The sequence below is a fragment of the Notamacropus eugenii genome, chromosome 2 (assembly GCF_028372415.1).
Source record: "Notamacropus eugenii isolate mMacEug1 chromosome 2, mMacEug1.pri_v2, whole genome shotgun sequence".
NCBI lineage: Eukaryota > Metazoa > Chordata > Mammalia > Diprotodontia > Macropodidae > Notamacropus > Notamacropus eugenii.
The window spans coordinates 138,294,725-138,318,173 of record NC_092873.1 but is presented as its reverse complement, the minus strand read 5'-3'; the positions used below and the strand labels follow the sequence as shown (position 1 = coordinate 138,318,173).

Genomic DNA, 23,449 nt, shown 5'->3' with positions numbered 1-23,449 from the left:
TGAAAAACATTGAAAATGTTCTACGTTCTGCAAGTATCAAATATTCCACCAAGATTTAATTCTTTATGTAAAAGTAAATAAGCAGATCCAGCTCATTAGTATATAAATTTGCTTTCATCTTTAATAAATAGTAAAAATATATGTATATACCAAAGAATTGTTTTAAAATAAATTTATTTATGGTTTATTATTAGTTAAAAAAATTTCCCTTGAGAATTCGGTGTTAGATAGTTTTAGAGGTTTATGTTTGTTGTGGGGTTGGGGGAAGGAAGCTCAGCTATATTATTCCCTACTGCTCAGTGCCTTCCTCCATTTTAGCTGTTAATTCTTGGCCCTTCCTCTAACAAACTTCTTACACATTCCAGTTTGTGTTGTCTACTTGTAACCAGTCAACAATATTTTTATTAATTTATTACTTTGTGTCGGAAATTGTGCTTAATGCTGGGAATACACAGAAAGAAAAGCAGTATCTGTACTCAAGAAGCATACATTCAAATGGAGATAAAATGTAAAACTAGATATGTACAGAATAGGTGGGACACTTGCAGCATAGAGGACTAGGAAAATCCTCCTTTAGAAGGTGGGATTTGAATTGAATCTTGAAGGAAACAAAGTGAACTGAAAGAGAGCATTCCAGACATGGGATATAACTAGGGCAAAGGAACAGTGTCAGGAGTTGAAGTAAGCCAGTGTGCATGCCTGGAAAGGTTAGATTATAAAATTAAATTAAATGCTGCCACCACCTTCCCCTCCCCCCCAAGAAAAAAGATGTTATATTTGATTCTGAAGATATTAGGGAGTTGCTGGCATTTGTTAAGGTAGGAGGACAAAATGGGTAGACATGTACTTTAGGAAAATCACTTGGGCAGCTGACCAGAAGATGAATTGAAATGTGAAGAAAGTAAAGCAGAGAAACCAATTAGAAGTCTATTAAAGTACTCCCGTCAGGAAATGATGGCTATATGAGTAGAGAGATTTTATATGAGAGTTTTTTTGAAGGTAGGAATTAGTTTGGCAGCTTGTTGGATGAAAGCAGCTAGGCAACACAGTGGGTAGAGTGCTAGGTTTGGAGTCAGAAAAACCTGAGTTCAAATCCAGCCTCAAACATGTAATAGCTGTGAGACCCTGGGCAAGTCACTTAAACCTTGATCTGTAAAATGGGCTGGAGAAAGGAATGACATACTACTCCAGTATCTTTTTCCAAGAAAATCCCACGTGGGATCATGAATAATCATTTGGATACAAGTGAAACAACTGAACAACAGTTGGTTATGTTGAGTAAGTGTTGAGTTTGGAGACCAGGATAACTGGGATGATAGAGACAAGAAAATTTGTAGAGAAGTTTGGAAAGATAGATAATGAGTTCAATTTGAAGCAAGTTGAAGTTTGTTGTACCTGTTCGATTTTTAGTTTGAGGTGTATAAAAAGCATTTGGTTATGGAGTAAATATGAGAATCCTTGCCACAGAGATAATTAATGAACCCATGGGAGCTAATATGATTATAAATCATAAATAGCATTGGTTGTTGTCCTTCATGCTCAGAGAGTACCACAATGACATTACTATGCTAGAGACACTTTTCAGTGGGTCCGACTGTGACTGACCAATACAAGCCTAGAATGTTCTACCACAGTTTGGGCACAAATAGTCCATGTGGACATTTGTAGTGGATACTCTAAATTTGCACATTCTGTGTTTCCTTTGAGCTGTTTCAATTCTGCTTTGATCATAAAGCACAGCACCTTCTCTGATGTGGGCCTGCCATGCTGAGCAGTCCTGTGGCAGTGTGTCCCATGTCACACAATCAATTTCAAAGTTCTTAGGAGAGTCCTTGAGAATGTCCTTGTATCGCTTCTTCTGACCACCATGTGATAGCCTGCCCCATGCTACTTCTTCATAAAATAGTCTTTTTTAGCAAGCGTATGTTTTACATTCAAACAACGATCAGACCGTTGGAGTTGCACTCTCTGAAGCAGAGTTCGAATGCTTGGCAGTTTAGTTTGAGTAAGGACCTCAGTTCAGTTTGATACCTTATCCTGCCAGGTGATCTTCAAAATGTTCCTAAGACAATTCAAATGGAAGCAATTAAGTTTCCTGGCATGGCGCTGGTAGACTGTCCATGTTTCACAGTCATACAACAATGAGGTCAGCACAATGGCTCTGTAGACCTTCAGTCTGGTAGTCAGCCTAATATCTCTTCTCTCCCATACTTTCCGTTGGAGCCTCCCAATCCCTGAGCTAGCTCTGGCAATTTATGCATCAACCTCATTATCAGTGTGAACATCCCTAGAAAAGTATACTGCCAAGGTGAGTGAATTTATCCACAGCATTCAAAACTTCTCCATTTGCGATAACTGATGTTTCCACAAATTGATGGTGTGGTTGTGACTGAAAGAGCACCTGTGTTTTCTTAGTGTTAATTGTTAGGCCAAAATTAGTACAGACAGTAGAGAATTGATCCATACTTTGCTGCATCTCAGCTTCAGAGGCTTCATTGAGTGCACAGTCATCTGCAAACAGAAAATCAGGCACCAACACGCCTTACACTTTGGTCTTGGCTTGTAGTCTTTTCAAGTTGAAGAATTTACCATCAGTGCTATATCTGACCTTGATGCTGTGCTCATCCTCACTGAAAGCACTTGGCAACATTCCTGACTCCCAACACAGTCGGCAGCAGTGGAGCAGAAAAAGAGTGGGCAGCTTTTAGAGATTTGGAGCACTGCATTTGCTCACAAACACCAAGACTGATTTGGTGAAAATGATGGGGAAATTCAGAAGCTGCTAAATGAAAAAACAAGAACTCCACAGGGTTTACCAGCAGGATAGTTCATCCATCTCTAAGAAGGCAGCATTTAATTCTATCAAAAGTAAAGAACAAATAAATCTTAGAGAGATGCAGGATTCTTGACTCAGTAAGAAGGCATATAAAATTCAGTTTTATGCCTATAGTAAAAATCCAAAGTACTGTTATGATGTCCTGAAGGCTGTTTATGGACCAAAAACCTATGGTGCATCTCAGTTACTCAGTACTGAGGGATTTTTGATTAGTGATAAGGATATGATCCTAGAGAGATAGGCTGAAGACTTCTGTTATGTTCTGAACAGAAGATCATCAATCAGTGGTGAGGCCATTGATGTATACTTCAGGTTGAAGTCATTCCCTTCCTAGCTGAAGTTCCAACTGAAGTAGAGGTTTTGAATGCCATTAGGCTCCTTTCCTATGGCAAAGCACTAGGTGCTGATGCTATTCCATAGATAGTAAAGAGAGGGAGACCCTGCAGTTAGTTGAGTCACATAAAGAACCATCAAAAGAGATTCAGAGGGAGCAGATAAGTAAGCTTGAAAGGGGATTATGTAAGAGGATGTGATAAGCATTGTCAGATGCTATCTACGTCCACAAAATTGAATTTTGAGAAAAGGACATTAGAGTTGGCACTTAAATGCACTGGTAAAATAATTTTGGTTGAATTATGAAGTCAGACGATTGCATAGGGCTTACAAAAAAGTGAAAAGAGTAAAGTGAAGGAACTGAGTATGGACTGTTTTCTTGAGTTTAGCTGTGAAGGAAGAGGAGAGATATAGTACAATAGTCATGATGGTAAGGTCACGTTAAATATTTTTTAAAGAATGGTGATAATTTGTTTATATAAAACATGGATTTGTTTATAAAGAACAAGGAAAGATCCAGTAAAGAGAGAGGGGAGAAATTGAAGATAATAGGGTGAAAGTGATTATAGGGGCAGTTTTCTGTAAAAGAAAGGAGATGTGTATATATGGGGTTGACAAGGGGCAGAGCCACTTTTCTATGAGTCAGGAGTAAAAGAAGGAATAGCTGGGGAAGATGTCTTAGTATTGTGAGATGAGTGGAAAAAGGAGAACTTTCAGGATAAGAACTCACTGTTTGACAAAAACTGCTGGGAAAATTGGATAACAGTGTGGCAGAAACTGGGCATAGACCAATGCCTGACACCATACACAAGAATAAAGTCCAAATGGATACATGATGCAGGTATAAAAACTGATACTATAAACAAATTAGGGGAGCAAGGAATAGTGTATTTGTCAGATTTATGAAGAATGGAGAAATTAACGACCAAGCAAGAGATAGAGAACATTATGAAGTGCAAAATGAATAATTTTGATTACATTAAATTGAAAAGTTTTTGCACAGACAAACCCAATGCAACCAAGATTAGGAGGGAAGCAGAAAACTGGGAAAGAATTTTTGCAACTAGTGTCTATACTAAAGGCCTCATTTCTCAAATATATGGAGAATGAGTCAAATATACAAGGATACAAGTTGATAAATGGTCAAAGGATATGAACAGGCAGTTTTCAGAGGAAGAAATTAAAGATATCTATAGTCATGAAAAAATGCTCTAAATCACTACTGATTAGAGAGATGCAAATCAAAACAACCCTGAGGTACCACATCACATCTATCAGATTAGCTAACATGACAGAACAGGAAGATGATAAATGTTGGAGAAGATGTGGGAGAGTTGGAACACTAAATTCATTGTTGGTGGAGCTGTGAGCTGATCCAGCCATTTTGGAGAGCAATTTGGAACTAAACCCAAAGGGCTACAAAAATGTGCATACCCTTTGATCCAGCAATATCGCTTCTAGTGCAGTATCTCAAAGAAATCATAAAAATGGGAAAAGGTCCCATGTGTACAAAAATATTTATAGCAGCTCTCTTTGTGGTGGCCAAGAACTGGAAATCGAGGGGATGCCCATCAATTGGGGAATGGATGAAGAAGTTGTGGTATATGAATGTAATGAAATACTATTGTACTGTAAGAAATGATGAGCAAGAAGACTTCAGAGAGGCCTTATATGAACTGATGCTGAATGAAAGGAACAGAACCAGGAGATCATTGTACACAGTAACAACCACAGTGTGCAAGGAATTTTTCTAGTAGACTTAGCCCTTCACAGCAATGTGAGGACCCTAAAACATTCCCAAAGGATTCTTGAGGCAAAATGCCTTCCACATCCAGAGAAAGAACTATGGAACTGAATGCAGAATGAAGCTGAATATTTTCTCTTGTTTTGTTTTGTTTGCATTTTTCTCGTGGTCTCTCCCATCCATTTTAATTCTCCTGTGCAGCATGACTAATGTGAAAATGTGTTTAAAAGAATGTATATATAGAACCCATATAAGATTGTATGCTGTCTCAGGGAAGGAGGGAAAGATATCTGAGATTTATGAAAGTGATTGTAGAAAACCGAAAACAAATCAATTAAATAAATAAGTGAATTATTTTCAAATTAAAAAAAATAAAAAGGGAGCTCTTGACCAAATGCCTTCAGTTCTTTCAATAAAATATAAAACAATATCCTCTCTTGGGAAAATGAGAAGAAAAATGTGCTATAAGAGCCTTGAGCAGAGATGAGAAGATTTGAAACAGCCAAACTATTGAACCAAACTACAAGTTCTCCATTTTTACTTTTTAATTCTTTCAAATGGGAATAGCAAATAATTTTACGGTTACTGATTGGTATGAAGTATGAATACATAGATACATTCTAAGAACTTAGACCTAATTGAATCACTAAGCTAAACATTTGAAAATTGAGTTACTCATCAAATGAAATCTTGTTTATAAATTGCAGATTTCATAAGCGTAATTTGCTTAAGTGTCAACATATCAAGACATTACTACTTCTTAAGTTATACTCACCTCTCTTCTTCTTATAAATTAATAACTTGTTAATGTTACTGTCATTTCCTGAATGGAAGCATACCATTTTTTGAAGATATTTTCTAGGTAAGCTAAATAGCCATTAGCAGTTTTAGAAACCAGTTGACAGTGTTGTTAAGAAAGACTTTGAGAATTATGACATTGCTTAACACTCTAAAGCACATACACCAACTGATACTGTTTACATTATAACATTTTAGCCAAGAAATAACTATTTGTAATTTAACCAGGGGTTCATTTGCTTTGTATGCCAGTATGACTTCTTTAAATTTGAAGGCAACTTCTATTTTAACTAATTTCTTAAAGAGTCTGTTATTTTTAAATTATTACTATATTTCCCTTCACTATTTCTTAAACATGTAGGTAACTCACTGAAGTCCTAAGAGAATTATGCATTTTCTTTGATATTTTGAATGAGACCTTTTCTGTCAGTTACTAAAATGCTTATAAATATTAATTTATTTCAAAGCATTGCTTTAAATAGGTTCTTATTAATTAGGCAATCTATGTGTTTCTTATTCTCATTTGATCATAGTAACCCTAGAATTTGGAATTTGATATTTTGAACTCTTGCCTATAATAAGATAAGCTATTTTGAGCAGATTTTTCTGTTGTACCACTCTCACTGTTTATTCCTATATTAAATTTGAATTTTTCTGTTTCAGGTTTTCCCACTTGATTATCTTCTTATAACAACTATAATTATGTACTTTATTTTCACTTCAATGGCTGGGATTCGGAATATTGGCATATGGTTCTTTTGGATCAGAGTGAGTAGTAAAAATATATACTACTGAAAATTCACTCATTTTTTTAATATATGCAATATCTAATAGCAAGCTGTATTATTTGTTTTATGACAATATAGTGAACATTTTCACCAAAGTTATCATAAAATGATTATTAATTTTTCCATTAGATACTTGAATTTGTGGAATTTATGTTCTGCAAGTTGTAATTCTGTGTAATATTGGCATGAAAGTATTCAGTATACACTGGAGTTTAAAGATTGACATTTAGTCTGAGAGCTTTAGACTAAGCTATACAGTACACAAATGTATTTTTTTATGCAGCTATAGAAAGGAAGTTGCTCAATTTTATTGTTAAATATCCACCCAAATTAAATGTGATATTTAAGGTAAACCCATGAAGATGTTGTTTGAACCTTGGGAGTTAATTCAATAAAAATCCACCTTTTTGATCATATTTTTTATGTACAGACATAAAAAGAGGAATGGAAAGCTTTAAAAAAGAATCAGACAGTAATGTAATGATGTTGGATTTGATGTCAGAGTAAATGGATCATATTTTAACAGTTCCAATGACCTTAAAGACGTCAACTGATTCCCTTTTGTTTCACTTGTTCTTAATGCTGGTTTGCCCATATTTGTAATGAATATAAAAATATCTGTTTCAAAGGTTGTCACAAACCAATTTTCATAGAAGTTTACCTAAAGATTTCATAAATTTATGTCATGAATATGGTAGTGTCTCTCAGATAACTTCATGTGACTTCATATTTTAACTTAAATATAAAGTCAGATATTAAAATTTTAATCTAAAGTCATCCTAATGATATCAGCTAAAACAAGGTAATTCTTTTGGATTTAACACTTTATCAGCTCATAATCTTTATATAAACAAGTATGCCCCAAAATAGAAGGTTCTTACCATATTTTGTGCCTTGTATCCCTTTGGTAATCTCGTAAAATCTATAGATCTCTTCTCAGAATAATGTTTTTAAATATATATAGCAAAGTGCAAAGGCTTATAAAGTAAACCTGTTATATTGAAATAGGTATAAAGAATTTTTTTTAAAAAACAAAAAGAAGAAAAAAGGCTCATTGACACCAGACTATTACCTCCTGCTCTACAAGTTAATCGAAAAATGTTGGCTATGTTAAGTAATATTGTAGCATCTATATTCTTGATTTTTTTAAATTGATCATTTATAAGCCCTTTTTGATTTAGCAGATTTTGCAATAACTGTTTCTAGGTAAACTCATAAGCTAGATTTAACTTAAAAGCCGTATGTGGAAAGAGCTGTTTTTTAAAATCACATTTGTAACTACTAGCAATGATTAAGAGCTTTAGACTTTATTTTGGAAAAGATTCATTATAAAAGTATAAATGCATTTACTTTTTTGAGCTTAATGTTCTATTTGAAACAGTGTTGCTGATGTATTAATGGTACACTTTTTTTCCATAGTTGTACAAGATCAGAAGAGGTAGAACCAGACCCCAAGCACTCTTATTTCTCTGCATGATACTTCTGCTGATTGTCCTTCATACTAGCTATATGATTTACAGTCTTGCTCCCCAGTATGTTATGTATGGAAGCCAAAAATACTTAATAGAGGTGAGCTCTATATGTTAAGATATTTCATCTATATTTTGCTTGACTATAGAATCTTAGAGCTGCAACAGACCATCTAGTATAGATACATAGAGGCCATGTAGTCCCCATGAAAACCCTTTATATATTTTTAGAACTTTATCATGACCTCCCTCTTCCTATTTAAAGTCTTCTTTTTCATCTAAACATTCCAAGTTTCTTCAGCTGATCCTTGTATGGCATAGCTCTTTGTCCCTTTTGCTGTCCTGGCTATGCCCAGCTCTTATTGGTAACCTCTTTACAATAAGATAATACCTCAACTAGATGCAATACCACATATTATCTGACCAAGACATGGTACAATGGAGTTATAATATTACTTTCTATGGACACTATGCCTCTGCTAAGGCAGCCTAAAGCATTATCATTTTTGTCTACTATATAACACTTCCTACTCATGTTGAGTTAAGTTTATAGTCCTCCAAAATCCATATACCTTCATCACATGAGTTTGTTGCCTAATCTAGACTCCCACAATCCTGTATTTGGATAACTGATGTTTTGGTCCATGTTTAGGACCTTATTTTTATCCTCTTAATTTTCCTCTTTTTAATTATATCGCCTTACTATTCCTACCTTTGAAGATTTTTTAACCTAATTTACAAGTTAACGTTAATTATATTGAGAAAGTAGATGTAGTTTAAATGATGTATGACATGAGATGATCAGTTTCATCAGATTACTTCTTAAGCTATTTTTAATTTACATAACACCATATTTATATTATTCATATTTATTATAAAATTCTTATCAGATTATATACTGAATTTCATTATAAAGTTTTCTTAAATGGATCTCATGGTATTAAGCTATTGCATTTAACTCAGAATTTTATTAAAACTCCTAATGTTCCCTGTTAACTGAATGACTATGTGACTAATAATATGACTTTCCAAAAGGAAATCATTTAGGATAATGTTATGTCAGTCCCCATAGGTCCTGGCTCCAGAGGGAACTCCTTTGTTGGTTCTGCTATTTCAGTTACATTCATTTTCTAGTTTTGTTCTCATATGGAAAGAGAAGATAACATCCTGTGTCTCCTTTTTTTTAATCTTTTCCCTCTTCCAATCTATCTTGTATACTACTTCCAAAATAATCTTTCTAAAATAACAACTTCATGCTTTTTCCTCACTCATAAAACATGGCTGCCTTTTGCTGTAGAATAAAGGTTAACCTTTTGAGATGAGCCTTCAAAGCCTTCATTAATCTGGACTTTTTCTGCTAAATCAGTCTCCTTGTCTCTGCAGATATACATTTTGATACCTGAAAATCATCTGATTATTCTCCTTTCTGAGATATGTTTGCCTTTTTCTCCTGACCATTTCAAACCTCTTGAATTTATTTGTCCTACTTCACAAAGCCCTCTGAGATCTTGTCCTTCATTGAATTTCTCCACAATGAATATATACTTACTATGTATGAGACACTGTGCTGAGTGTTAATGATAAAAGTATTGTGCTCATTGTGGCATATCTTCATGTGTTGCCATGCATTGTATGGTATAGATGTTTCATGTTTGTACTGTCTTGTTTTCCAATTAAATTATAAGCTACTAGAAGACAGGGAGTATATTTCATTCTTTCATCACCTCTCTTCACACCCTTACTTTTTGCATGAAGAAACAGTGCCATTATTTAGAAGTGTTGTATGTATGTGTGCTAAATGTGTGTGGCAAACAAACAATGATTCATGCTTATATTGTGGTATTCTTTGGCCCCTGTTTAATTTTTCACTGAAGATTAGAGTTTGTGAGCAGTTTGGTAGTTCTATTAAATAGTTATCCTCTGAAGTCTGCCACAAAATGTGCAATATTTGGGCATCTTGTAACTCTCCAGTCTATGTACATATGGTTGCCAAAACAACTTCACAGAAACATAAACTTGGTTGTCACTCCCATGCCTCAAAGTACTTTCAGTGGTTTCCTCTTACCTCAAAGATAAAATAGAAACTCCTCAGTTTGACACTAAAAACCCTTCAAAACCTGGCACTAACGCACCTGTTTAGACTTAGTCCATATTACCCCGTTCTGCATGTTCATGCACTCTGCATTCCAAACAAACTGGCCCCTCATTGTTTTCTGGAGACAGTTCTTTGTACTTGAACTCTGCACATTTGCCTAGAATTTCACTCAGGCTGGGAGTACACTTCCTCTTCACCTTTGATTCTCATGTTCTATAGTTTCCTTCAAGGCTTGGTTCATGGACTGCCTCCAGAGGGAAGCCTTTCCTAAACCATGTAATTGTCAGACCTCTAGCTTTGCTTAAATGATTATATGTAAACACATCCGTTTATATGTTGTATCTGCCTCCCCTAGCCCATAGGCAGATGGGAAACTCGTAGAGAATAGGAATTTCATTTTGCTTTTTGTATCTTCAGTTCCTGGCATACACAGTGCTTTGCATGTAGTAGAAAATTAATAAATCTTTTGCATTAGTAGAAACTTGAAGCCTGTAGTCCAGTATAGGATGCTTTTGCAATGATCTCATGGGGGATGATGAGGACCTGAACTAGGATAATTGGTTTTGGGAATACAGAGATGGGGGGGTGGATATGGGAGATGTTGAACCACTGATGAGGCTTGTCAACTGAAGAGATATGGAGCTTGAGGGAGGAGAAACAATCAAGGATGACAACAAGGTTGCCACCCAGGTCTGAAAGCATGAATGGTACCTTTAACAGGAAAGAGGAAGTCAGGAAAAGGGGTGCATTTGGGAGCACAAGATATTAAGTTCCAGTTTAGAAATGATGCATTTTCATATGCTTATGAGACTTTCGCTTAGAAATATCTAGTGAACAGCAATTAGTGATATGGTACCAAAGCCCAGAAGAAAGATTAGGGTTGGTTATGTAGTTCTAGAAGCTCCTTGAAGGTAAGGACTATTTGATTTTTGTCTTGGTATCCCCATCATCTCCCACATTATAGGAATTTAACAAATGCTTATAGATTGATTTTCATAGAAACTGTGGATGAACCCATGGGAGCAGATTACTGAGAAATGAATGAGAGAGTAAAGGGGAATAATGATACAGTAAAAGAAACTGAGAATGCACTATCAAGTTGAAGGATAATCAAGAGAAAGCAGTGTCACAAAAATTTAGGGAGGAGAGAATGTCCAGGGAAAGGGGAAGGTGGGGAGGTCAGCAGTGTTGGTACTGCAGAGAATGATCCATCAGACTTAACAGGTGAAGAGAAGTTTTAAGTTAACTGGTAAGGTTCTCAGTAGTATTTCAGGGGTTTTAAAAAGAAGTAGACATTTTTTCTAGGAGTTTGGCTATCAAAGGGAAGAATAACTTTAGGGCATGGTAAGATCAAGTGATAGTTTTCTAAGGTTGAGGGTGACTTTAGGGATGTTTTTAAGCAGTAGGGAAGAACTATATAGATTGAGAGATATTGGAGGAATAGGCTACTAGCAAAGATAGGGGATGATAGAATCAAAGCCTGCCTCTTGGTCAGAGGCAGGATCTAAGAAGGAGAAATAGAGGATAATTTCTAAGGTTTTGAAATACAAACTAGAGGAGAAGAACCATGTGATTGGCCTTTTTTCTTCCTGTATTAGGACGAAAAGTTCTTACCTGCTTGGGCAGGGAAAAGCTGCTGGAGGCTTGAGGAGGGAGAGGAGAAAAGGTTTATGATTTCTGTGGGATTCATAATAGTGCAGGAACAATAATAATAGCAATAGCCTTGCAGCAGTGAATACCCAACTAACATTATAACATAAATTTATACTTGACTCAGTTTTGTGATTTCCTCCAGTACCGTTTAGTAGCAGAGGTGAGAAGGAAGCAAAGTAAGGGTAGGGGTAACCCAAAGTTTAGTTTGGGAAGGAGCAAATAATGGTATAGGAAAAGGAAGAAAGAGATTAGGGAATAAAGGATAGTGTATAGTTGAACTGATGAACTATAGCGTAAAGAATTGTAAAAGGAGTCCAGTATAGGACTGTTGTCAACTGGAAGGAAATGAAATAGCTAGAAATTAATGTAATCATGAATAGGTTAAGGAGAGAAGATGGGAGGATAGGAGCTAAATAATTCAGTGATAGTTCAAGATGTGCATTTTCCTCGTTATTTCTAAAAGCCTTCTTGTAAGGCTTATAACTCTTACAAATACTGATCTGATCATGAGTAATTTAACCTTTTTGAAACTTATGCAGCTCTCTCAGACTTATCTACATAAGTTGTCATCTTTATCAGTGTAGGAGTACCTTCATCAATGAAGGAATAAATGTTTAATGTACTGACAGTATTGAAAATTGTGGATTTCTGATGTCAGTGATCTAGGTATGTACTCCTTTCATTGAGATGGATTTCACCTCATCCATACCTTTTCATTCTGTGAAGTTACTGTTCATACTTAAATATGTGATCTCATTGATTTTGTTATTTTTCCAATGATGCATATTTGCTTTCCATCCATGCCTTTCTACCATATGACTTTTTTTCCCCGTGTTTTGCCATAAATTCACCACAGTGGATCATCAGAAATATATGCCTGAAGGAAAAAGTTAGGAGGTCATTGGTGAATAGCATACATTCATCAGTGATATACATTAAAATATCAAGAGTTCTTAAAGAAGTCCTTCCTTTTCCTTACTACTCCTCACCTCCAAACCCCACTCCACTAGCACATATGGCAAGTCCCTGATTGTGAATTTACAAGATGACAGGAGGAAGAGTTGTACAGTATAGGAAGACATGAATGAGGACTGTGCAGATCTGTACTTTTATCCTGCTGACATGCCAGAGATTATAGGTGCCTCAAATCACTGAAGAGAAAGTTGGATTTTTTTTTTTAGTAATGATGGAGTCTGAGACAGGAAGCATGGTAGTGCGCATGTGGATAAGGATAATAGAGAAACTGGTGATATTTTTTTGTGGTAGTGTGTACTACCATAAAACTAGACCAAGGTAGGGGATCAGCTAGTTCAGGACAGTGATCATAAGCCTGTCCTGGAGGCATGCTATAGAAGTGTTAGACTATTTTCAGCACTCAGCCATCTGTTATGTCTCTCCCTCTACCAAAAGCAGAGCAGCTAAATTCTTGGCTTGCCTTTGTGATGACTTGGTTCTCTCAAAGACAAAGAAAGTGACAAGTAGAACTACTAACCCTGGACCTAGAGTGACCAAATAAAGAATAATTGGTGACTGAACTAAAAATGTTGAGAACTATACAGTGGAAAAGATGTGACCATTCTATTTGAGAATTCATGAAAGAAGAGGAAAGCCAGGCACAGAATGACGTGCACTTTTGGTTTTGGGAGAACATATTTCAAAAAGATTCAGAGAAAGAATAACTAGGATCCCATACCCTGTCATAAATACTCTTTATCATGCTGTGGCGGGACATGTGCCCCTGAGGAATCAGATATTCTTAAGGATGAGATTCTGTGCATAGAAAGAAGGGAACTATCTCAAAAGAATGATAGGGATTTGCAGGGAACTCAGCCACTTAGATTAATATATGGAAGATGGAGGCAGGGGCAGATAACATCATGAATACAAATGAGTGTCACTGTCCTGTAAGGTGTCAGGAGCTCAAACATTCAGAATAAACTGAAGCTGGCTGAGAAGAGTGGGGAAAAAGCATATTTAATTGTACAAGAATCAAAGGTAAAAAACGGTGGTCAGTATCATTGGATATTTTTTTTAATCAATCAGTATTTATGTTCCATGTGCCAGGCACTAGAGATACAAGTACAAAGTGTAAAATAATCTTTACTCACAAAGAATATACTATTCTAACAGGGAAAACAAAAATGATATATGTAAATACATACAAAATAAGAATAAACAGCAAGCAGATAAAATATAAGGTGTTTTGTGAGGAAGTATACTAGAAAAAATTGTCTTTTTCTTGATGATAAAAATGAAATAAAAAAATTTCCTTTTATAACAATTTCCTCCCAAAATTTTGTATTTGGTAGACTTTAAAAAAAAAAAATTACTCTAAATCAGTGCAAAGTTGTCAAAATCATACTCGGATCCAGAAAAACAAATTACATTAATGAAAATTATTGTGATTGCATTTATGAAAAATTAGAACTATCACAAATATTTACAGAATGTTTTCATGTTTCCCAATCTTAAAATACCTGCCCTACAATTATGAGGGCAATCAAAAAAGTAGACTCGATTAATCACCATTTTACTGATCTAGGGATACAATTCTTTTTTTTATAAAGGCCTTGATATTTCTAAATATGAAAGATAATCCATTGACCGTGGAAGAATATGATACATTTGATCTTATTCCATGTGATCAAAAGAAATAAGTGATGGTTTTAATTCAAAACAAGTGCTTGATCCTGAAAATCTTACACAGTTTTGGCTACATATAAAGGAAATATTTGTTGAATTTCAGTGATATCAAATATTACTACTGTTGGTAACATTATTTTTGTGAAACTGAATTTTTGGCTATAGCTGTCAGGAAGGCAAAATATCTGCCTCAGTTAGTAGTTGGGGAAAAAAAATTACAAATCACAATATTATCCATGATACCACTTTTTCAGAAATTTTGTAGTGAAAAACAAACCTCCCCAGCACATATCATGACTTCTTCAGTGCAGGGAACTCTCAGTGAGGAAGTGCCTTCTAGCAATGCGAAGTCTTTTTATTTAAAAGTCTTAGAGAATTGTCTTGAACATAAAGAGGTTAAGGGACTTGCTTAGGGTCACAGAGCCAGCATGTGTCAGAGGAGGGACTTGAACCCAGCTCTTTTTGGTTCTTCAGTGGCTCTGTACCTACTCTACCATGATGTCTTTCAAGTTACAGAACATCAGATCAAACCAGACCTCCTTAGGATTATTGGAGCCTGAGTTCCTTCTGTATGTCTACCACATGATTCTGGTAGCACGTTGTACACTAGAAACTGGGAATCCTTGAAGACTGAATGAGTTCCTGGGACCAGTGGCTTCTAACCAACAGCACGTACTTGATAGTTATTTTATGTTATGTTATGTCATAAGTATGAAAATTGTAAAGGTCTAAATATATTTGGCCTAGTTTATGATATCTTTAAAATCTGTGTTATTAAAATAATAATAAATTAGTAATTAAGCTAAGTAACCAGTTCACTTTAAGCTGTTATTTATACTACAAAAAAGAAGAGGAGAATAGCAGTTTTTTTGCTGATTATTTTTAAGAGTAGGAGGATATATTATTGCATTAAGTTTGGAGACCACTGATGTAAGAAGACACTTCCTAACAGGTAGAGCTATGTCAAAGCAGGCTGCCTCAGGAGGTACAATGTTCCCCATCACTGAAGGGTTTTAAAAAGAAACTTGTGGCTAACTGCTAGGGATGATATAGAAAGGACAAATTAGAATAGATGGGTTACCCTGGTGTGTCCTGGAGAAAAAAATACGAATTTAGATTAAATCTTGTTTCTTGTTAGGTTCAAGATTATTACCGTTCAGAAACTATTAGACATAGTGCTTCTCTCAGACTTTGACAGTCAGCAAGAGATTTTAGAAAGGGAAAAAGGATGACCTTAAAAAAAAATGGCCTACTCTGTCATTTGTCCATGACTCGTGTGCCATTGAATTGGTTCATTGCTACCTTAGGACATTCTGTCTTATGTTTGCTAATGCCTGATAAACTTAGTAAACTTGAAGTAGGTTACTATGTAAGTACTAATTACACTACATTAATTATATGTAATTCAGTATAACAATACATGAAACTAGTGATATCATTATGCAGTATTGTTGTGTTACAATGTCTTATTTGTAGGAGTTTATAATACATCTACTTCAGCTATTGTTGTTCAGTTGTATCCCCCATGAACCATACCACACCAATACTGTCCGTGGGGTTTTCTTGGCAGATGCCATTTCCTTCTCCATTAGATTAAGGCAAACAAAAGTTAATTAACTTGCCCAGGGTCGCACAGCTATTAAGTATATGAAGTCAGATTTGCGCTCAGGTCTTCCTGACTTCCAAGCCCAGTACTCTATCCACTGAGCCTCCTAGCTGCCTTATCTCTTCAGCTGTATTCTGTCAGAACTCCTCTAGCTCCTGTTCTGTCAATACTTCTTTTGTTTAAGATGATTTGATTTTTTTTTTCTCTTTTCTTTACTAAAGGAATTTGTGAATTTTGACATTCAGATTAAAGTATTTCTACTAAAATATATTAAAATCATTAGAAATGTAATACTCCATTTTAAAAAGTTGTATCCTAACTACTTTTCTTCTTCTTCCAGAGCAATGCAACATATGTTGACCACAAAGGTAACCATACACTATCTGTGCCAAAGAAATGTGATGCAGATGCTCCAGAAGGTGAGAGACCTTTGTCATATATTTTAATATACTTAAGCATCACAAATCCATGCTAAATACACAGCAAAGAAGTTTAAAAAGAAAGGCTCACTATTAAATTAAAACCCAATATACACATCTTTTGGTATTTGAGGTTAACAAATATCTAATTTGTAGAATCAGTCATTTGCAGTCCTGTTTCATTTGATCCTTTCTTTTTTATTTTTCTCATTTGGAGGCAACCTTATATAGTCGCTAATGTTGGGTTTGGAGTATAGAAAGCCTGAGTTTCCAGTCTTACTTCTGGCCTCTACTAGCTATGTGAAATTGGCCAAGCCCCGTAACAGATAGGTGTCTTGACAGGTTAAGACATTGAGCCAAATCTAATATGATAAAACTTGATACAGATAAATGCAAAGTAGATGGGGGTGGAGAGCAGGGTTGGAATATAACTATGCAGAATATATTGTCTAGAAAAGATCTAGAGCTTTTAATAGACTGCAAGCTCACTATGAGTCATCAGTATAATTTGTCAGCCACAAAAGCTAAACTTCATTAAAAGAGGGGCATGTTCAAAATTTGGAAGGTTATAATCTTGCTGTTCTGTCTTGAGTATTGAAGTATTGTGTTAAATTCTGGGCACTAGATTTAAGCATTGGTTTTTATAAGTTGGAGAGTATCTAGATGAATGTAACTAGGTTGATGATGATTGTAATAATAATAACTCATATCCGTATGGTTTTTCTTGGTTTGCACAGTATTTTTTATATATTGTCTTATTGGCTACTCATAACAACCCTGTGAAGTTGCTAGATAGATACCATTGTTGTCCCTATTTCACAAATGCAGAAACTCAGGGTCTTAGAAATGCAGTGACTTGTCCAGTCATACAGCTAGGTAAGTATCTAAAGTAGAATTTGAACCCAGGTCTCCCTGACTCCAAGTCAAATCAGCAAGATTTTTATTACTCATCTGTTATGCGTCAGGAACCATGTTAAGTTCTGGGGATCAAAGAAGGTAAAACTACTTACAACCTCTACTTACTCTTGAGGAGTTAGCCCAGTTTCATGGGGAGACATCATGAAAACAATTGTCCACAAACGAAAAATATATAGGACACATTGAAGACAATTAACAGAGGAAGGCACTAGAATTATGGGGAATCTGGAAATGCTTCTTGTGGAAAGTGAAATTTAAGCTAGGTCTTAAAGCATCCAGTGAAGCCAGGAGGCAGAGATGAGGAGGGAGAGCATTCCAGGCATGGGAGACAGCCAGTGAAAATCCAGAGTTAGGTGATGGAGTATCTTGTGAAAAGAACAGTGAGAGGGTCCAGTATCACTTGATTGCAGAGTTTGTGGTCATGGTAAAAGAAAACCAGAAAGGTAGGAAGGAGCCAGTTTATGAAGGACTCTGTGTGTGAACAGAAGATTTTATATTTGGTCCTAGAAGTGATAAGGTGACCCTGAAATTTATGGAACATGGGGATGAGGGGCAACATAGTTACATTTGTACTTCAGTAAGCTAGATTTAATAGCTGAGCAGAAGATGCACTATGGTGGGTAAAGTCTTGAGGCAAGGAGACTAACAAACAGGCTGTTGCAGTAGTCGTGGTATCAGTTTACTGTTAGGTGCCTGCAGTGTGCCTGTACCAGGATGGTGGCAGTGTCAGAGAAGAGAAGGGGAGTGTGGGGAATGGTATATAAAAGATGTTATGAAGGTAGAATAAATAGGACTTGTGAAATGATTGGATATTATGCAGAGTGAGAGTAATGAGGGGTTGAAAATGATACCTAGATTGTAAGCCTGGGTTGACCAGGGAGGATGGTGGTACCTTGGGAGGAATAGGAAAGTTAGGAAGAGAGAGAGTGTCTTAGGAGCTTAGGAGATAATGAGTTCAGTTTTTGGATATGTGCATTTGATACCTAAGAACCATCTAGTCTGAGATGTCTGATAAATAGTTTGAGACGTGAGCCTCGAGGTTAACCTAGAGGTTAGATCTGGATAAGTAAATTTGCAATAATCATTGGCATAGAGATAACAGTTGAATCCATGAGTTGTTGAACTCACCAAGTGAAATTGTATAGATGGAAAAGAGAAGAGGGCCTACGACAGGGTCCTGTGGAACACTTATGTAAGAGGGCATCACCTGGATGTAGATCTAGCAAAAGAGTATTTAGAAGGAACAGACAGAGAGGTAGGAGAACCAGAAGAGAACAGTGTCTTGAAAACATAGAAGAGAATATGAAAGAGAAGATGATGAGTAACAGTGTCAAAGACTTCATAGAAGTTAAGAAATCAGTTTGAGAAAGTGTCATTAAAGTTGGTCATTAAAAGGTCATTAAATTTGACAGTTCAGAAGTTATTAGTACCTTTGGAGAATATTTCTGGTTGAATTATGAGGTCAGACGCTAGACTGTATAGACTTAAGAAGGGGCAGGTAGGTGGCACAGTGGATAGACTGCTCAGCCTAAAATCTAAAAGAAAAGTAACTTTTCTAAGTTCAAATCTAGCCTGAGACGCTTATGAGCTGTGTGATACTGGCTAAGTCACTGAACCCTGTTTGCCTCACTTTCCTCATCTGTAAATTGACCTTGGTAATAGGACCATAGAAGTTGGGGGTGGGAAGGAGAGGAGGAAGTTCTCTGCAAATGACTTCAGTTTCTTCAGGAAAATACAACACTAAGTCCTCAGTCAAGAGGGTGGGGAGAGGGAAATCTCCAGGTTTGAGGAAGAATGAAAGACCGGAAAAAACCTCTGCGGTAAGTGGAATAGAGAGTCATTTTGTGGTTGTTGTGCCATTTCAGTTGTGTCTGACTCTTTGTAAACCCATTTTGGGATTTTCTTAGCAAAGATACTGAAGTGGTTTGCCATTTCCTTCTCCAGCTTAGCTTATTTTACAGATGAGAAACTGAAGCAAACAGAGTTAAATGACTTTCTCAGGGTCACACAGCTAGTAAGTGTCTGAGGCCAGATTTGAACTCGTGAAGGTGAGTGTTTGTGATTCCAAGCCCAGTGCTTTATCCTCTGCTCCATAAAAAGGCCATTGCTGCTACGACGTTGCAGTTGAGATTATCCAACAAATTTGTAATCGATTACTGATTTTGTGGGAGTAAACTGGTGCAGAGTGAAGAAGGGAGGGAAAGGTAGGCAGGAATAAGAACTGAGGTGTTTAGGGATTGATTGGAGGGGAAGGTGATGATGAAGAATAGGATTTGAGGTAAGGCAGAAGAGAGATGGAATGACAACAAATTGTGATCAAGCAAAGGGATTTCATAAGGGAGTTCATAAATGTCGAAGTGGAATTATTTGTGGGTAATGACAAGATCAAAGCATATGACCATCTCTGTCTAGGAATAAGATCATACCACATGAAAACTGGTTGAATGATCATAGGATCACAGATTTTAGGATTTGCAAATCAACAAGGTTAGTGAACAGCGTACCTGAATTTAATTTTCAGATTAATCAGACAGTGAACACCCCCCCACACACACACTCATGCATACTGAAAAAGAAATGGACTAGCAGTTAAAATTGATGACCTTTGAAAGGCTAGCTATTTTCTTTTGGTTGTTTCACATTTTCTGTGGAAAATATAATATTTTTATTGATATAACATTACCTTTCCACTGAGATCAGAAAATTAGCTTAGAAAAGTACATTAGTTTGCCATGCTTTGTCTATTAATAATAGATTAAGGCTTCTCAGCTTCAACTCTAAGGAACACCTTTGTAAACTTAGGAATTGACCAAGACACACCCTGATGTTTCCAAATGTACTTAAACTGTTGACAATATAGTTCTGAGTTGAGGGACAAGATAGCCTTTGAAAAGAATTAATTCAATTAATGATTCTGGGGTTGAAGAAGAAAGAACACATAAGAAGAGATTTAGCTAATACAATATAAGACTCAGATTAAGTGCCACAGATTGTCTTGCACCATAGGAAAACTCTTGAGTTTATATTGCTGAAGAAGAAAGAGGAGAAATGTGGAAAGCAACTGGCAAGACTGATTGTTGTGTCAGCTTCTGTTGGGGAGGAGACCCAGTCAGGTTTCTGTTACACGGTAACCTGAAACACCAGAATAGATAATATAAATTAAATCTATTTAGTTTTTACTGGTTTAAATATGTATGTGATAATATATACATGTATGTACGTATATTAAGCACATTCTTTTTACTGTATTAATTTAGTAATTATAGGAAATAGGTAGTTATAGGAAATAGCTGTTCTCCAGAAAACTGAAATTCATAAATGCTGAAATTGAAATTTCCTATGTTAATGAAACTTCCCACTGTAAAGATGTTGTTATAGTAACAAAATTTCTAAAAATAGTTAAAACTGCTGTTTTCTTTAATGTGAAGTGAGTTTTAGAGATATTCATAAATGATAATACGTTTAAATCAAAAGTTTGTCTTTAGCCAGTAGAAATGGACAAGATTAGTTTTATTATTCTCAAACTGTAAGATATTTGTGATGGCTTAAATTCCAAAATAATAATTCTAAAGTCTTCTAATGGAGAAGTTAATTTCAGTCATTGTACATTACACATAAATTTTATTTGTTTAAGTAGCAGAGTAGGTTGTCTTTTTTTAATCAGCATTGACTATATTATATATTTCTGCATAAGCATTCTCCTAGTGTGTTAGTATTTGCAGAGTTTTTTTTTTAAAGAAGAAAGCATTATTTAATTAATATAGCCCTTCCACTATCTCCCTCTCCTTTTAAACAAATTTTAAAAAACAAAACACATCTCAGAAAACTAATCTCCCAATACATGGTTACATAGTCCAGCAAAACAAAGTTCCACATTAACCTTGTCTGAAAATGTTTGTCTCTGCTTCGTAAGTTCACTGACCTCTATCAGGAAATGAGTGGCATGTTTCATCTTCATTCTTTTGGACTCATGGTTTATTGTTGTATTGATCATAATGCTGGAGTCTTTCAGAGTTATTTTTCCTCTATGATATTATCATTGTACAAATTGTTCTCTTAGTTATTTTGTCTTCACTCAATAAAAGTTCATAAAGATCTTTCCAATTTCTTGTGAAAAAATTGCCCTTTACATTCATGTACTACAATTTGTTGGTTTAGCCATTCTATATTTGGAGGACAGCACTTTCGTTTCCATTTTTTGGCTGCCACAAGAGGGCTGCTACAAATATTTTTGTACATGTAGATCCTTTTTCTCATTTAGAAAAAATTTCTTTGGATTATAGGTCTAATAGCAGTATATCTAAGTTAAAGAATATTAACAGTTTGATAACTTTATGGGCATAATTCCAAATTGCTTTTTAGGTGGCTGGAACAGTTCCCAATTCTACCAGCAGGAAATTGTTATTCCTGTTTTCCCATAGTCCGTATAGAATTTGTCATTTTCCTCCCTTGTCATATTTACCAGTCTGGTAGATGTAAGGTGGAACCTCAGAGTTGTCTTAATTTGCATTTCTTTAATTATTAGTGACTTAAAGCATTTTCATGTGATTGTTGACAGCTTAGATTTCTTTCTTTAAAATTGCCTCATCATATTTTTAAGCATTTATGTATTGAACAGTGGCTCTTAGGCTTATAAATTTGAATCTGTTTCTTATATATATAGGAAACAAAATCTTTATCAGAGACACTTGTAAATATTTTTCCCGCAGTTACCTGCATCTCTTCTAGTTTTCACTACATTTGATTTGTTTGTGCAAGAATTTTTAAATTTTGTGTAATAAGAATTGTCCATTTTATCTTGTGATCCTATCATTCATTTAGTCATAGACTCTATAGAGTCAAAAGGAATTTCTTCCTTGCTCCTCAAATTTGTTTATGATACGATTTTTAAAATATCTAAATAGTGTGTCCATTTAGAGTTTATCCTGGTATATGGTGTGAAATCTTTTTTTTTTTAAGTCTTTATTCTTTTTATTTTTTTTAATTAAATTTATTTATTTAACTTTTAACATTCATTTTCACAAAATTTTGGGTTACAAATTTTCTCCCCTTTTATCCCCTTCCCCCCCAAACACCAAGCATTCTAATTGCCCCTATGACCAATCTGCTCTCTCTTCTATCATCCCTCTCTGCCCTTGTCTCCATCTTCTCTTTTGTCCTGTAGGGCCAGATAGCTTTCTATACCCCTTTACCTGTATTTCTTATTTCCTAGTGGCAAGAACATTACTCGACAGTTGATCCTAACACTTTGAGTTCCAACTTCTTTACCTCCCTCCCTCTCCACCCCTTCCCTTTGGAAGGCAAGCAATTCAATATAGGCCAAATCTGTGTAGTTTTGCAAATGACTTCCATAATAGTTGTGTTGTATAGGACTAACTATATTTCCCTCCATCCTATCCTGTCCCCCATTACTTCTATTCTCTTTGGATCCTATCTCTCCCCATGAGTGTCGACCTCAAATTGCACTCTCCTCCCCATGCCCTCCCTTCTATCATCCCCCCCACCCTGCTTATCCCCTTATCCCCCACTTTCCTGTATTGTGAGATAGGTTTTCCTACCAAAATGAGTGTGCATTTTATTCTTTCCTTTAGTGGAATGTGATGAGAGTAGACTTCATGTTTTTCTCTCACCTCCCCTCTTTATCCCTCCACTAATGAGTCTTTTGCTTGCCTCTTTTATGAGAGACAATCCGCCCCATTCAACCTCTCCCTCTCTCCTCCCAACACACCTCTCTCTCACTGCTTGATTTCATTTTTTTTTTTAAGATATGATCCCATCCTCTTCAATTCACTCTGTGCACTCTGTCTCTATGTATGTGTGTGTGTGTGCATGTGTGTGTGTGTAATCCCACCAAGTACCCAGATACTGAAATGTTTCAAGAGTTACAAATATTGTCTTTCCATGTAGGAATGTAAACAGTTCAGCTTTAGTAAGTCCCTTATGACTTCTCTTTGCTGTTCACCTTTTCATGGTTCTCTTCATTCTTGTGTTTGAAAGTCAAATTTTCTTTTCAGCTCTGGTCTTTTCATCAAGAATACTTGAAAATCCTCTATTTCATTGAAAGACCAATTTTTCCCCTGAAGTATTATACTCAGTTTTGCTGGGTAGGTGATTCTTGGTTTTAGTCCTAGTTCCTTTGACTTCTGG

The 23,449-nt window shown here is 35.7% G+C and overlaps 1 protein-coding gene across 1 annotated transcript in view; it reads left to right on the top strand.

Moving 5' to 3' along the window:
• The window catches only part of LMBRD1 (LMBR1 domain containing 1), a 227,081-nt gene that overhangs the window by 166,751 nt on the left and 36,881 nt on the right, over nucleotides 1-23,449 (top strand). Inside the window, exons 12-14 of the mRNA XM_072642568.1 lie at nucleotides 6,375-6,479; nucleotides 7,919-8,068; nucleotides 16,306-16,384. Coding sequence (XP_072498669.1) covers nucleotides 6,375-6,479; nucleotides 7,919-8,068; nucleotides 16,306-16,384 — 334 coding nt within the window. The remainder of the gene's footprint in view (nucleotides 1-6,374; nucleotides 6,480-7,918; nucleotides 8,069-16,305; nucleotides 16,385-23,449) is intronic.